General features: G+C 40.3%; 1 protein-coding gene across 1 annotated transcript; it reads right to left on the bottom strand.

Moving 5' to 3' along the window:
• Positions 1-995: 995 nt before the first annotated feature.
• On the bottom strand, positions 996-13362 carry LOC113026635 (AT-rich interactive domain-containing protein 3B-like). Its single transcript, XM_026175648.1, has 10 exons — positions 13015-13362; positions 11729-12364; positions 7978-8052; positions 7761-7833; positions 6730-6913; positions 5668-5918; positions 5184-5447; positions 4994-5083; positions 3893-3926; positions 996-2209 (listed from the first exon to the last, which is right to left on the bottom strand). The coding sequence occupies exons 1-10, from the start codon at positions 13039-13041 to the stop codon at positions 2104-2106; spliced, it is 1740 nt and encodes a 579-aa protein (XP_026031433.1). The 5' UTR covers positions 13042-13362; the 3' UTR covers positions 996-2103.
• Between the last annotated feature and the right edge of the window lie 72 nt (positions 13363-13434).

Raw genomic sequence — 13434 nt, 5'->3', positions numbered from 1 at the left:
TAACAAATTATGGTAAGTGGGACAGTGTGCAGTGGTTACATTATATATCTTTTCAACATAATTTGTAAACTGATTATATGCCAGCCATCTGCAGGCTGCCCCTCCCTGAGCCTGGTTCTACTTGAGGTTTCTTCTTAGTAAAAGAGAATTTTTCTTTCCAACCACCACAAAGTGCTTGTTCATTCAATTCTATTTATATCGTGCAAAATTACAACAACAGCTGTCTCAAGGCGCTTTTGATTTTACAGTAAAGACCTTATAACAGAGGGTCATAGAGCTCCCATATAAGGGTCCCAACCTAACTTGAGAGGAACATTGGCCTTCAAGGGGAGGGGAGCTATGACAACCTGGATAAGAAAAATAAGGATTACTGTATTTTGAATCATGTAAAGCTATAGAATAATAACAATAACAATAAGTCTACATATGTGTTCCCACTAAACAATAACAACTCACCGTTTAGGTGTGTACAATGAGCAATATTAAGTTTTATTTATATTATTAATATTAAGTTGATATAGTGAAGCTGTTAGCAGACAGATTGTTTGCACGTCCAACAATTACAAAGCAACATTATTTTTAGTTTGTGTTTCTGTTTTTGGCTTCCATCGAGGATACGTCGCACTCTTAAGCTGGTAATTGCTCCACTGTTCTCGTCGGCTACTCACATCTGCCTGCTGTGTGCTGGTGAGCAGGTAGTGTGCTGCAGATTTTAAGAGCTTTTAGAGAGACGGATTAGCTGTCTGTTGTGCAAAAAAACCCAAACAAAAACAAACTATATGAGAGTAATGAGAACTAAAATAAGTGGGGTCTGTAAGCTACAAGATGAGCTGAAACTCAGTGAAAAGTCAGTTTTTTCTTTTAAAACTTGAAATGCATTGTGATCAACATTTATTTTCAAACAATTACAAAACTACATGCTATCTGCAATCAGAGACTAGCCTCTGTGTCAAAAGTCTGAAGACATATTCGAAGTGCAAAGAAAGAAAACGGTATTTTTACAGCACACAAGATTCATTTTATTCCTCATCCCTACATTTACAGGAAACATGTTAATCCAACAGAGCTGAAAGCCAACCTTTTTTTTAAAAAAAAAAAAATCCCAGTGGCATTTGTTTGTGATCATGTGTGTACGTGATTGTCCATTTACAGTTTATTTCAACAAATGAACACATGCGGCATTAAGCACCGCATATTTCTCTGAGGACTGAGGTAGCACCGTTTCAGTGTTCACGTTGAGGTCATTAATGATACATTCTCTGCATTTACACTAATATAAAACAGCAATATGACAAGACATACATATAAGATAACAGTGAGTCCAGAGGATATTCCTGAGTCCAGAAGAAAGTAGCCTGAGAAACTTGCCACCATGGGAAGTCAACTGAGGTAAATGTGTCACTTTCTGCATACAACACCCAGCAGAAACATCGCCTCCGAGTTACTTGAAATAAATGTTCTGTCATTTTGAGGCCTCGCCAAATGAATAAATAACAATAAAGCAAAAATGAATAAACATCTCCCCTGAAATTCACTTTGATTCTTTAGGAGTTGCGATATTTCTGTGGAAACTGATGTTCTACATTTTCCATGAAAGCAGTTACACAAAGTAAAAACTTTTGCTCAAGGTAAACTGAAAGCTTACCAAGAGGAATACAAAATGGCTTCAAGTAGCTATGACACTGAACTAAGGCTTTTTGGTCTTCACTAGCTGCTCTTTGGCAACCACATTGTTGTACTGATGGAAAAGGCAGCTACGGAACGGCTTTTACACCTACAAACGTAGCTGACGTTCAAAGAGCCGTAGCAATTATTTTGCATTAACGATACTTCTGGACAAACCTGTAGCCCTTTATGCCAGAAAGCTACCATGTTTGAAAATTCTTCTTCTAACAGGCACTAAGGTAAACTGAAACTATATTAAAATAAGCTTGAGGATAGAGGTCAAAAATGTTGACATTACACTATTAAAGTAATAGAAGGTTTCCTGTGTTGTGGCAGAGAATCCGTGGAGTTCATCCAGTTCTTGTCTGACAAGAGAAGTAAATGGTGTGGTGCACTGTGTAATCATTATGCTCCGGACAGATTAAAAAGCCAGTGATTTTAACTTGGTCCCTTTGAGGAGGTGGGAGATGAGGAGGTGGAACTTTGTGCGGAGGAAAAAGCGCTGAAACCACTTGTTCCTGCTAGAGTTACGTTCTGTGACGACCAGAGTGGGACCAAGTCATTGTTTTGCAAGTCTCAAGTAAGTCTCAAGTCTTTATCCTCAAGTCTCAAGTCAAGTCTCAAGTAATGTCAGGCAAAGTCAGAGTCGAGTCTCAAGTCACTGGTGTAAAAGTCCGAGTCAAGTCACAAGTCTGAAACTTGAATTTCAAGTCCTTTCGAGTCATTCAAAAAAACGAAAAAAGCATGTTGCAGTTATATGCTAAATGTAAAATATTAGACCATGTAATTTTTAAATCTGTGTTTTCTCAACTCATGACAAAATAGTGAACTTAGAAAATATACACAAATTGTGAAATTGCACCTCTTTAAAATGCAGCTCAATTAAACCTAGCTCCAAGAATAATTTTCACCGACAGTTCTGAGATAAGCTGCATGTTATTCTTGGATGCGCTTGTAGGACCGGCTTTAAAATCGCATGACAAAAATATCATACACATTAAAAAAAACTGCATCACCAACGTAGCCTGGACAACATTTGCTAGTTAGATGAAGTCAGCTATCTCATCTTAGCATATTTATATGCATTATTTATAATCATACGGTTCTTGGAGTGAGTGCATACACTCATGAAGTTTAGTAACTTCAGGTCACTGCAACAAGCCCAGGTACAGTTTACCGACGGATGGGTACAGGACCTTGAAATGCACCGTGTAGAACGAAAGACCATCGTACGTATCATAAGTTTACCAGTCTCACAAACTGTCGTCATAAATACACATTCCTTAACCGTTTATTAATAGGACCTTTGAGCTCAACGATAATTAATTAGTAGTGGAAATAATTTCTGGTAGCATCACAGAAATGTAGCAGTGACAATAATACTGTATGCTGTAATCGTACTGGGCAATTAGTGATACAAAAAAACCCGTTTTATCCTGTGAATAAAAGTATGTTTTTGTCAATGTACCATAATAACAGAAGCGAAACGCAATATTGTCAGGACAATTCACTATTTATGCACAATAAATAAAGGAGCATAGCGCGACAATTTCTGTTCAGCGCCAGACTTGCTTGTAACCTATATCACCAATTATGTTATGAAAATGACGTATTAACTACTAAAAAACACTGACCTTTGTGTAAATGCTTGGAGCAGACTAACCTGTGAGCTGGAGTGTTCTGGGACGTTATATTTGGTCTTTGAATGGCTGCGATCCAGGCCATCCGTCGTGTCTTTGTTACTTCGGAAACATGGCTTGAACAATTTCTCTTCAACGACGTAATCCGATAACAACCGATCTCTTTACCCGTCGGCTTCCCGTGGCTGTCATGCGACCGGCTATTGCAGTTAATAATACAACAGCTTCTTGACATTTTTGTGTTTCTTTTTATCGCTGTATAACTGATTTCAATTGAAAGTCTGTGTGCGCTAGTACCTCTTGCCACGAGTTCCCAGAATCCTTTGCGTTCTACCGTGAATGACGTCACATTTTCAATCTCTATATAATATGCTGGTTAAATTTTATATTTGGGGTAAAAATATCAAGTCTTTTCAAGTAAACAGGTTCAAGTCCAATTCAAGTCCCAAGTCATTGGTGTAAAAGTCCAAGTCAAGTCACAAGTCTTAGAACATTTTTTTCAAGTCAAGTCTAAAGTCATAAATTAATGACTCGAGTCTGACTCGAGTCCAAGTCATGTGACTCGAGTCCACACCTCTGGTGACGACACAGAAGCAGCCGACTTCTGGGCAAACAGTTTTCCTAAAGAAGACAACGGCATAAATGACTGTCAGTTACAAAGAACTCACGGTGCAAAGGGCAATTGAAAAAGAAAGTTTTTACAGGAGTCTAAAAAACAGAGTCCACCTCGTGATTCGGTAGCTTGTAGAACAAGCTCTAGCAGTAATAAGTTCAAGTGTCTCACATTGTTATTTATTGCAGGCATTCATTTATGCACAGCTCTCTTAAGGTCCCGCCACAGTGGGTGGAGGTCTGGACTTTGACTGGACCATTGCGACACCTTGATTCTTTTGTTTTTCAGCCACGCCGTTTGCCGTTTGCTGCTGTGCTTGAGGTCATTGTCCTGTTACATGACCTACTTTCAGCCAAGCTTTAGCTCACAGACAAACGGCTTCATATTTGTTGAGACTTCTAATTGTCCTGTGATGATGTAACTGAGGCCTGTAGAGTCTGAGATGTGGCATGTGGATTCCTTGCCTTTTCTTTGAGTATTAAACAGCCTGAACTGCATGAAAAGACTGTCGTTTTTGTATCAACTAGGTGTTTTATTCACAAAGAATTGGTCTCTGCCTTGTCTGTTTTTGTAATTTCTTCCGACGTGGAATATGTTGATATCATGACTATAGAAGTCAGGGTTGTTAACTAGTACACAGTTAGTTTTTAGGAATTCTGACATGATTTTAATAAAATGCCTTAACTGGTAAATGTCTACCGTTGGTATCTGAATCTGTTCGTTGATATCTAGGATCAAGACTTCCTCTTCTGCATGTGACTCATTTATTAAAGTAGATCCATTTTTAAAAGAAAAATAAAACGCTAAATTGTAGTCAAACAATAGCCGTTTGTGTTGCAGTTCAGCAAACACAATCCCTCTTTTGCTCTTGACAAAGGCCATTTACCCTCATACAACCAAAGACATGAAATGTTATTGGTCAGTGGAACTGGTACTACAAGTGCAGTACACATACTGCTTATTTCTTTCACTGTAGATATCAATTAACTTAGTTCATCACCATGTGCGCTTGTTCCTCTACATTAGTGTCACGCACCAAAGAAGACACGCTTCCTTTACAGGTTTCATAACTCACCTGAGTAAACAGTGCCGTTGACCTCCACAGACACGCTGATACTGGCCGCTCCATTAGTGGAGAGATTCAGCGACAGATCGTGTTTGCTTTCTGACAGAGGAAAAACAAAAATTCCAGTGAAGGGTCGGTTCCAGAATAAGCATGCTATGATGTTCAGCCATGACAGAGGTCAAAGGAGAAGCAAACTCACCGTTGCCAAGTTTGAGGTTCATGGGGGTAAAGTGAGAGGCCATAGCCAGGAGGTTTTGTTGGAGTGCCTGCTGCATGAGGCGCTGCTGCTCCTCAGCGAGGCGCATCATTTTCTTCTCTGGGCTGTCAGCTACAGCTCCACCTGCTCCTTGCTCCAACCTCTCTCTAAGATGCTCAAATGTGGCAGCTTGTGCCAGCTGCTGCTGTTGCTGCCCCAGTGCCAGAGCCATGGGCAGCTGGGTTACAACAGGGGTGGGGGACTCATCTGATTGGAAACAAAAAAAAAGATGAAGAAATTATTATGTTCATAAGAAGTTTGAAAAATTATATATTTATTATTCACGATTCATGATTACTGGAAAACAAAATGATTATCAGTGTGCTAAATTTGCATTGCAGGGCTTGCCTATCCTAAACACTATAAAGAGGCTTAGATTGTATCTGTTGTAAAATATGATCATTTTAGAAAAGAAAATGCGCCGTACCTATGCTTCTCTTTAAATGCGGACTAGCGGAGATATTGCGGCCATTGTGCGTGGTCGGAACACTCTGCATATTGGGTGAAGACAGTAGTGCATGTGGAGCAGAGCCTGGGGAGGGGGAGTAGCGGTACAGACTACTGGTGTAGCTGGGACGCCGGCCTTCTCTGCGGTTGCTATCGATGGCCGCCTGTAGCTCACCCGGAGAGCTCAGGCCTTTCTTCTCGCACTCAAAAGGATACAGATACTTCATATACCTGCAGGTGGAAAGTTTCACGGGTTTTCCATCCATTTTCCACAAAAACATTTTTAATTATTTGCAAATATGAAGGATAAAGCAGATGGTTCCCTTTTCAAGTCTTTATCTACAAAATGCTAAGATCTATTAATTGTATGGTTCTTTAGGGAGCAGTTAGTGGAAGTCCACATTTTTGCCAGCAAATGAGCTAAAACATGGAGATTCTAGCAAAAGTGTGGTTGTTCCTGTGGTAGTAATGTTGGTTAGCCACCCAGTCCAAATCTTAATGAATGCTGGGTGAACTGGTATTATATTCTGTGGAGATATCCACGGGATAAATCCCTCTGTTTGCTTAAATACCACCTTAACAACAAAGCTCCTGTTTTTCTGTGAAATGCTTCAACAGCTACATGATTTATTGCCATGAATGCAATTTTCAGCCTCCCCCCCCACTACTTTTCTTTCTAGCTGACTGCCTGCAAAAGCCTCCTGTGAAGACCTACAAAGCCACAAGCATAAGACTCTGCAGACTGTTATCTTTTAAAATTACAGACTTTGCAAACCATAAAAATACATATCTGATCGGCTAGTCAGAAACAAAGTGAGCAAAGGTTTCATTTACGCAAATTATAGTTATGTTCTTGCAGCATTATGGTGTTCAGAGAATGATTACATTTCATCATTTTTAAAATAACAGAGTCACAAATATGTGCTAGCTCTTGAAAATATATTCAGCATTTTTGGAGTAATTTATAGTCTAACCAATACAATCATTTAGCAAGCCGATTGTTGATCAAAAAAATCTGCCAAAACACCTGAGAGAAACCTACTGGGTGCGTAAGGTGAAGGCCGCACTGGTGATTGATGTGGGGAGACTGAGGCCTTTGGTGATCTCCCTCCATATCTTCTTGTTAATAACCTCCACCAGGCCTCCTTTCTCTGTCACAAGCTTGTAAAGCTTGTACAAGTCCAGCACCTGTTTTGCCATGATGGGGATGCGATTCACAGGAGTTCCTGGATAAATAACAGAATGCATTGAAATGTCGCTAAACAAGAACGGGTCTTGTGAACAACGTGAGGCAGAAGCAGAGGACGCGAGCATCTTCTGAGCGGCACACCTGAGGGCCTTAGGTCAGAGTTAGATAATGTGGCTTAGCATGTTTAATCTGCGCGGACAGAGTTGTCAAATGAAGCTAGTTTCAGATGTGAGGCGGTGGGGGTGGGGATAATCCACAACAACAGCTTTGTTGATGCATTGATCTAAGTGCAAGGAGAGGGGCTATGTTAGAGTCAACAGCGCCAGCAGGCCAAACTGACCCTTCCGGTCCCGATTTGGAGAAAAGCCAATTAATGAAGCCAGCTAAAAACCAGTTGTAGAAATCAGATTACTTTGTGCTTAAGATGAACACAGACACACATGCACATTTTGCATGGCAATGACCTTGCCCCACATAAGTGAAGATTAGTGAACATGTTGCACTTCTTCTTGGATTTGTTTCCACAAACAACAAATCCTAATCTTGGGATTTGTGGAAACAAATCCCAATCTGTATGAAAGTCTTTAACCAAGTGGCTAAATCCAGGGATGAAGATGCAGAAGTGCTGAAAAAGAGACTCAACACATCTAGACTCTTGTGGTAAAAAGCAGAAATAGGGAGGATTACAACCTCAGTCTGGGTTTCCACAGTTAGCTTCCCCATGTATGATGTGCTCCTGTTTTTGGTGAGTTTAATTGTAAGAGTTAATCTCTATATTAATGGTACTTACCTTAGTTAGCTGATACTAGGTGACACAACTTTGCACCCAAAACTGCCTTGTCCAAATATCGACAATGTAAAAAATGAAAGGTTTTGAACCTCACCTCGTTTCTGCATAAAGACAAAGAGTTCGTCGAGAAACTCCTTCCGTTGTGGGTCATTATCCAGTTCATAAAGCTAGAGGATCACACACACACACACACACACACACACACACACACACACACACACACACACACACACACACACACACGGCAATAAACTGTTAGTCTGTAGTTTCTTCAGTTATTTGACATGTTTACTTCTACCACATATACGAACCTTGGCAAAGTCCCGAGATGGTTCTCCTCTTATTTTAATGCCGTCAGTCTCCTCTGCCCACATGGCACTTCCTCTCTGTTCACACAATAACAGAAAGACACATTAAGAAAATCATTTCCAACTAGCTGCTGCAGGATAAAAGTCGTTATTCTGCTTAAAGAGTACCAAATTCTATAGTGACATAATAATAAAAACAGGTCATTATTCAAACACTGGTGTTGCCGTTTTTCTAAGTGAGATACTTGGAGTACTCCCAAGTACACCATCAGACTGTCCTTTGGTAAACACATGATTACTGTAAATATCTGACTGGGCCATGACAAATACAATGGAGATCAATTAAATGAGCCGTGCTGTACTGGAAGATTAATGTGACATGTTATTCTTCCACCACCTCATCAACGTAGCAAAGGTTGCAAATGTGAGTGGAGGGCAGCCTGAGTGCAGCTGAGTGGAAAGGCCTGCTGAGCTGGTTATCCCACTAATATGCACTGAGTGTAGCATTGTAGTGCAAGTAAGTAAAACCCTTTAATGTGACATTAATTATGTTTTTCCTCCCTGAAGAAATTACAAATTCATTTCTATATGCAGCTTATGAAAAGCCATCGCAGCCTTGCCTTCTGTCAGTTCTTGCGGGTGTGTGCCTTTTGGTTCGCGCTTGTGTTTTATATTAACATGTTTTATATTAAAACAAGGAGGAGTCGTTTAGACAACAAAAGCTCATAACATGTTTTTGTATTTAACCGCATCAAAAACCTTCCATTCTTATGTTTTAATCAAAATAACAGGCTTGTTTTGTCTTTTTCGCATTTAGCCTTTTACTTGATATTTTGTGTTTAACTGTATCATTTTGCCTTCATAAACACATACCTATTCACTGAATGTTTGGTATGGTAATAATGTCAGCCCGGAGTCTAAAAGCCATAACATATAAGCCTTTGTTTCTCTGATTAGCCAGTTGAGAAGCGATTATCATTTGGCTTTCGCTCCAGCTGTAACCGTCCTTGTGTTTACAGTAAAAGCAGAAAGGCAAACTGCAGATACCAACGCATATCAACAGCAGGCTGAAAGTGAACCCCAGTGGTTCTCTTTGACGTCAGCTCCACAGCATCACTAACGTTTATTACAACCAACTTAAAACTGGACTTTCATTTCACTACTAATAACTGTGTAAGACTAAACACTGTCACATTAGTCTTGTACACAGTTTAATAGCTTCAGTTGTTTGTATTCTATTGAAACTTTGATTTAACCACAAACCCATTACTTCTATTGAGCTTACCAGCTTTTATATGCACACGAGGCATCAGATTTTCCAACTTTTATCCATTAACTAGTCATCGAAACATTGCAGCCAGCTCTTTCAACCAACTATCCATTACTTTTAATCATTTCCATCCTTTAAATATTATACCAACCTCCTTGACTGTAAATCTATTACATACAACAATATACATTTTAAATATTGAGCTATTCTAAGTATTAGCAGCGCTTTCACAAAGCATGCACCTCGAATTTCCACTCTGATGACCCTCATCTTGGTAGGAAATCACTGTAACAAACTCTTATAAAAACCAGCTTGTGCTCTGGTAACCATTTCCAGTTTCTTGCGGGTAAACTGGTCAAACTCTTCCCAGAGGTTACCAAGCTGTTGACACATCCAACAGATTGGCCTTAGAATTTCTAATCAAGGACTTTTACGCCTTCAGCAGAAACACTATTGAAGATCTTTTCAGCATCAAATCGAAATAAAACCCTCCCCCCTTCCTTATTGATGAGCAAGTGAGACCTACTGTGGATCTGTTAACAAAGAGCTTTCAGTTAATTGCTCACAGAGCTTTCACACATCCCAGCCTGGCAGTCCTGATAGTATTCAGTATGTAGGTCAGGAAAAAAGGGTTTCTTTTGTTTTGTTAAAGAGGCAAGTTTTATTTATGTGATTTTTTTCCAACATATTTAAATTCAATGAAATTTAAATGCATATTACTTCAAAGTAAAAGTCTGTCTTGTCAACCAGTCGTGACCAAAATCAAGGCTGACATTAAAATAGTGAAATGTTAATACTAACCGACTGCCCCCTATAATGAGCTTCATTAAAATCATTCAGTTTCTCCAACAGGGCAAAAGTGAAAACTCACCCCTCTCCAAATCTCAATGCAGCGACAGGGGGTCCCACATTTGTTTTTAGCCGAATCAAATTATTGGCCCTTTAATCCCCCCAGGAAGTCAAGATCATTTATCTGGCTCCTCGCTGTGCTGCAAGCTTGAATGAACAGGGGCTCTTTATCCCCACCCGAGCTACATTTAAAGGCTTACAGTGAGACTGCACATAAGGAGTGAACAATGGCTGTCCGGCGTGATGAGGCTTGAAACGCATGTCAAGATTTTCAAAGATATTTCGGTAATGAATTGAACTAAAGAAAAAGAAGATAAAGACGCCGTAGAGCACGGCACAATCGTAAGGTGAAAAGAGCAGCTATTTCAACCAGCCACCGATTAACTTGCAAAAGAGCCACTTCAAGCTTGTGGACTTGTTAACATGGTTGTTGGATAAGAAAGCTTAATAGGCAACCAGTCAACATGAGCTCCACTTTGAGTTTCAGCTGCAAAAACCTCCAAAACAAAACAAAAAACCCACAAAAAACACCTATTTCTTACACAAAGAAAAGAAGAATTCTAGCTCAGTGTGGTTACTCATATTTACAACCCTGCTAAGAATCAATAATACTGCCAACAAAAATGAAAACCAGACTAAAAGACTTTTCATCAAGTAAATCCCAATATAATTAAATATGACAAAGAATACTTTCTGCAGTTAATTTGACAACTTACAAAGATCCTCACAGATCTGAGTCACAGCAAAGGCCTTGCACAAATTCGTTCTAATTTTAGGGCTGTGAGATGTTTCTGACTTTTCAGCAAAAACAAAAACAGAAAGCAAACCATTTAACAGACACACACTTAAGCCTTTCCACCACAGTCTCTCACAACTCTCATTACTGCGCTTAAACTAAAACAAAATGTTCTTTATTGCTGCAGGCTTGGCTTGCTGGCCTGTGAAAAGGCCAGCAAGCCACTGCAGTGGCCGTATAATGTATTGATTATTTTCAGTGAAATTAAGCTGCCATTTAGTGTTGCCCAGCGACGCCTCAGTTATGCAAAGCCATCTGCAAGACTACAGTAACATCTGGGCCTGGATGTTTGTACTTCCACATTTGACTTAAACCAAAAATCAGACAAAGAGGAAGAAAAAAAAAAAACTCTGAATAATGTGTAAAACTCTGGGTAATGGTATCAAAAGGACCATTCTTCTCCTGTGAAACAACTGCAAGTAAATTTTACGGTTAGCAGTTTGCATGGTGAGCCACAACCCAGCTTTCCCTGCACCTACAGCCCTCATTAATCAGTGCATTATATTGACGTGGCAGCCCTTTTTCATGTAGAGACGAACCAATCAGCTTGCTCCCCAAAAGAAGGGGAAAAGACAACAGCTGGACACTGAACTCATACAGTTGCAATTTAAATTCAATCCATGGCTACATTTAAAGAAAATCTGACTGATCTGCTCTCATTTCAAGTCCAAATCTCTGGCCTGGAAAGTAATTAAGATGTGCATCTGGCCAAAAAAAGCGCACCTTCCTTCCCGTACATCAGGAGGGAAACCAGGCAGCAGTGAGGAAGGTCAACAATTAAGGCAGAACATACGTATACACACAAAATAACAATTACAGATGTGCATTTTCTCTCTTACCCGTTTCACTGACTCATCAAAGCCCCAGTCAGCAAAGCCATTCGCTGACGCGAAGGCATGATGACCCGCCGGTGACGTCAGATTCTTTTCCATGTGCTCTTGTTTTTTTCCTGAAGGTGGAGATTCAGACGTTTGCTTCCCAGCCACTGATGGAGATGTAGAATAAGGCTGGAAGGGAAAATGCGATACATGCTGGAGTCGGGGCTTCTTTGCCTGTTGATGAGAATTGTTCTCCTCCTCCTCCTTCTCCTCCTCCTCTTCCTCGCCCATGTCTTCCTCCTCGTTGTTCTCCTGAGAAGTCAACATCTCCTGTTCCTCATCTTCTGAGTTTCCATCCTCCTCTGCCTCTGGATCCACTCCGCTCAGATGATTATTCAAGGCCTGCTGGAGTCCTGGATTGCTCTGTCCATCTACTCTTTCAAACAATGTAGAGTCTGGTCTTGAAAACGAGGCTCTTGCTGCGGCAGCTTGTTGAGCAAACAGGAGCTGAGCATGAAGAAGCTGCTTCTCCTGCAGGCTCATCTCCAGCTTTGCTTCTTGTTGTTTCTGCAGATGCTCCATCACCACCTCCAGCTTCACGCCGGCTGGACAGGACTGTGAACACCCAGCTGAACTTCCAACCTCTGATAGGTTGGACTGAGGAGAAAAACACAAATCACTAATGGCAGAACTTTAATGAGAAATTTTAATATCTTAAAAAAAAAAAAAAACAAGATAAAAAACTGTGTATGATGTGATTAACATGTTTTAATACCCAGCAGCACTTAGGTGGCCTACTCCAGAACAATAAACATGGTCAAAAATGCTTGCAGAGGCAAATTAAACATAATTAAATACAAGATATTAATCATGTTTTTTTTTCTTCTTCAAGTTAAGGTAGACTACCTTTGGTAATCGGGAAGAGTGGACATCAGAGAGCTCATTAAAGGGCGATAAAGTTGAATAAACAGTTTAATAAACAAACACAAAAAGCGTAAATTTCTATTAAAACACATTTTTACATGGGGCCAAATATCTCTCTCATTTACAAGTTCAATAGTCGCAATTTGCTTAAGGGTCCTCGGAGTAGGTTATTTCACAACGGGTTTCGTCGTTTTTATTGGACACATGGATGAAATTTAACTTCACATAAAGCTTCAAACTTGTTGCCCTTGCGGGGAATGACAGGGGGAGCTTTAAAAAGCATAAATTATCATAGTAACGTCCACTTTTGTCCCATTTTGCTTTGTTACTGTAACGAACACGAGTGGGTGAGCTACGAAAGAGTCGTCGATAGGCTTACTCACCATTTGCGCCTTTGAATAATTCATCATCGCCAACAGGTCTCGTGAAGTTCTTGCTTTTTTCCTTCGCCAGAAGTTAATCGCATCTCATGACCACTTTCTCCTTTTTTTTAAAGTAGAGAAACACAAAACAAAAACCCCTCCTGTCGATCAAATGTGGTTTAAAGCCCCTCGCTGTGTGAAGGCTGGAGTAATGGGAGCTGGAGGAGGGGTAAATACTGCTGTGCTTCACCTCCCTGCGGTCACTCGCAGAGCACACAAACTAAAATATCTTCGATTGTCTGCGAGTGAGTGGCGCACACCCCCAACTTGGATGAATGGAAAACCCGCCCCGTGCGCAAAGATCGTAAAGTGCTTTATCGCTTCCAGCTATGTGTATCTTCCCACCCACTTCTCAAGGAAATCCCACCCCAAAGCAGAATC

Source organism: Astatotilapia calliptera, chromosome 7 (assembly GCF_900246225.1).
Source record: "Astatotilapia calliptera chromosome 7, fAstCal1.2, whole genome shotgun sequence".
In the NCBI taxonomy this organism is placed as follows: domain Eukaryota; kingdom Metazoa; phylum Chordata; class Actinopteri; order Cichliformes; family Cichlidae; genus Astatotilapia; species Astatotilapia calliptera.
This window is presented reverse-complemented; position numbering and strand designations above follow the sequence as displayed.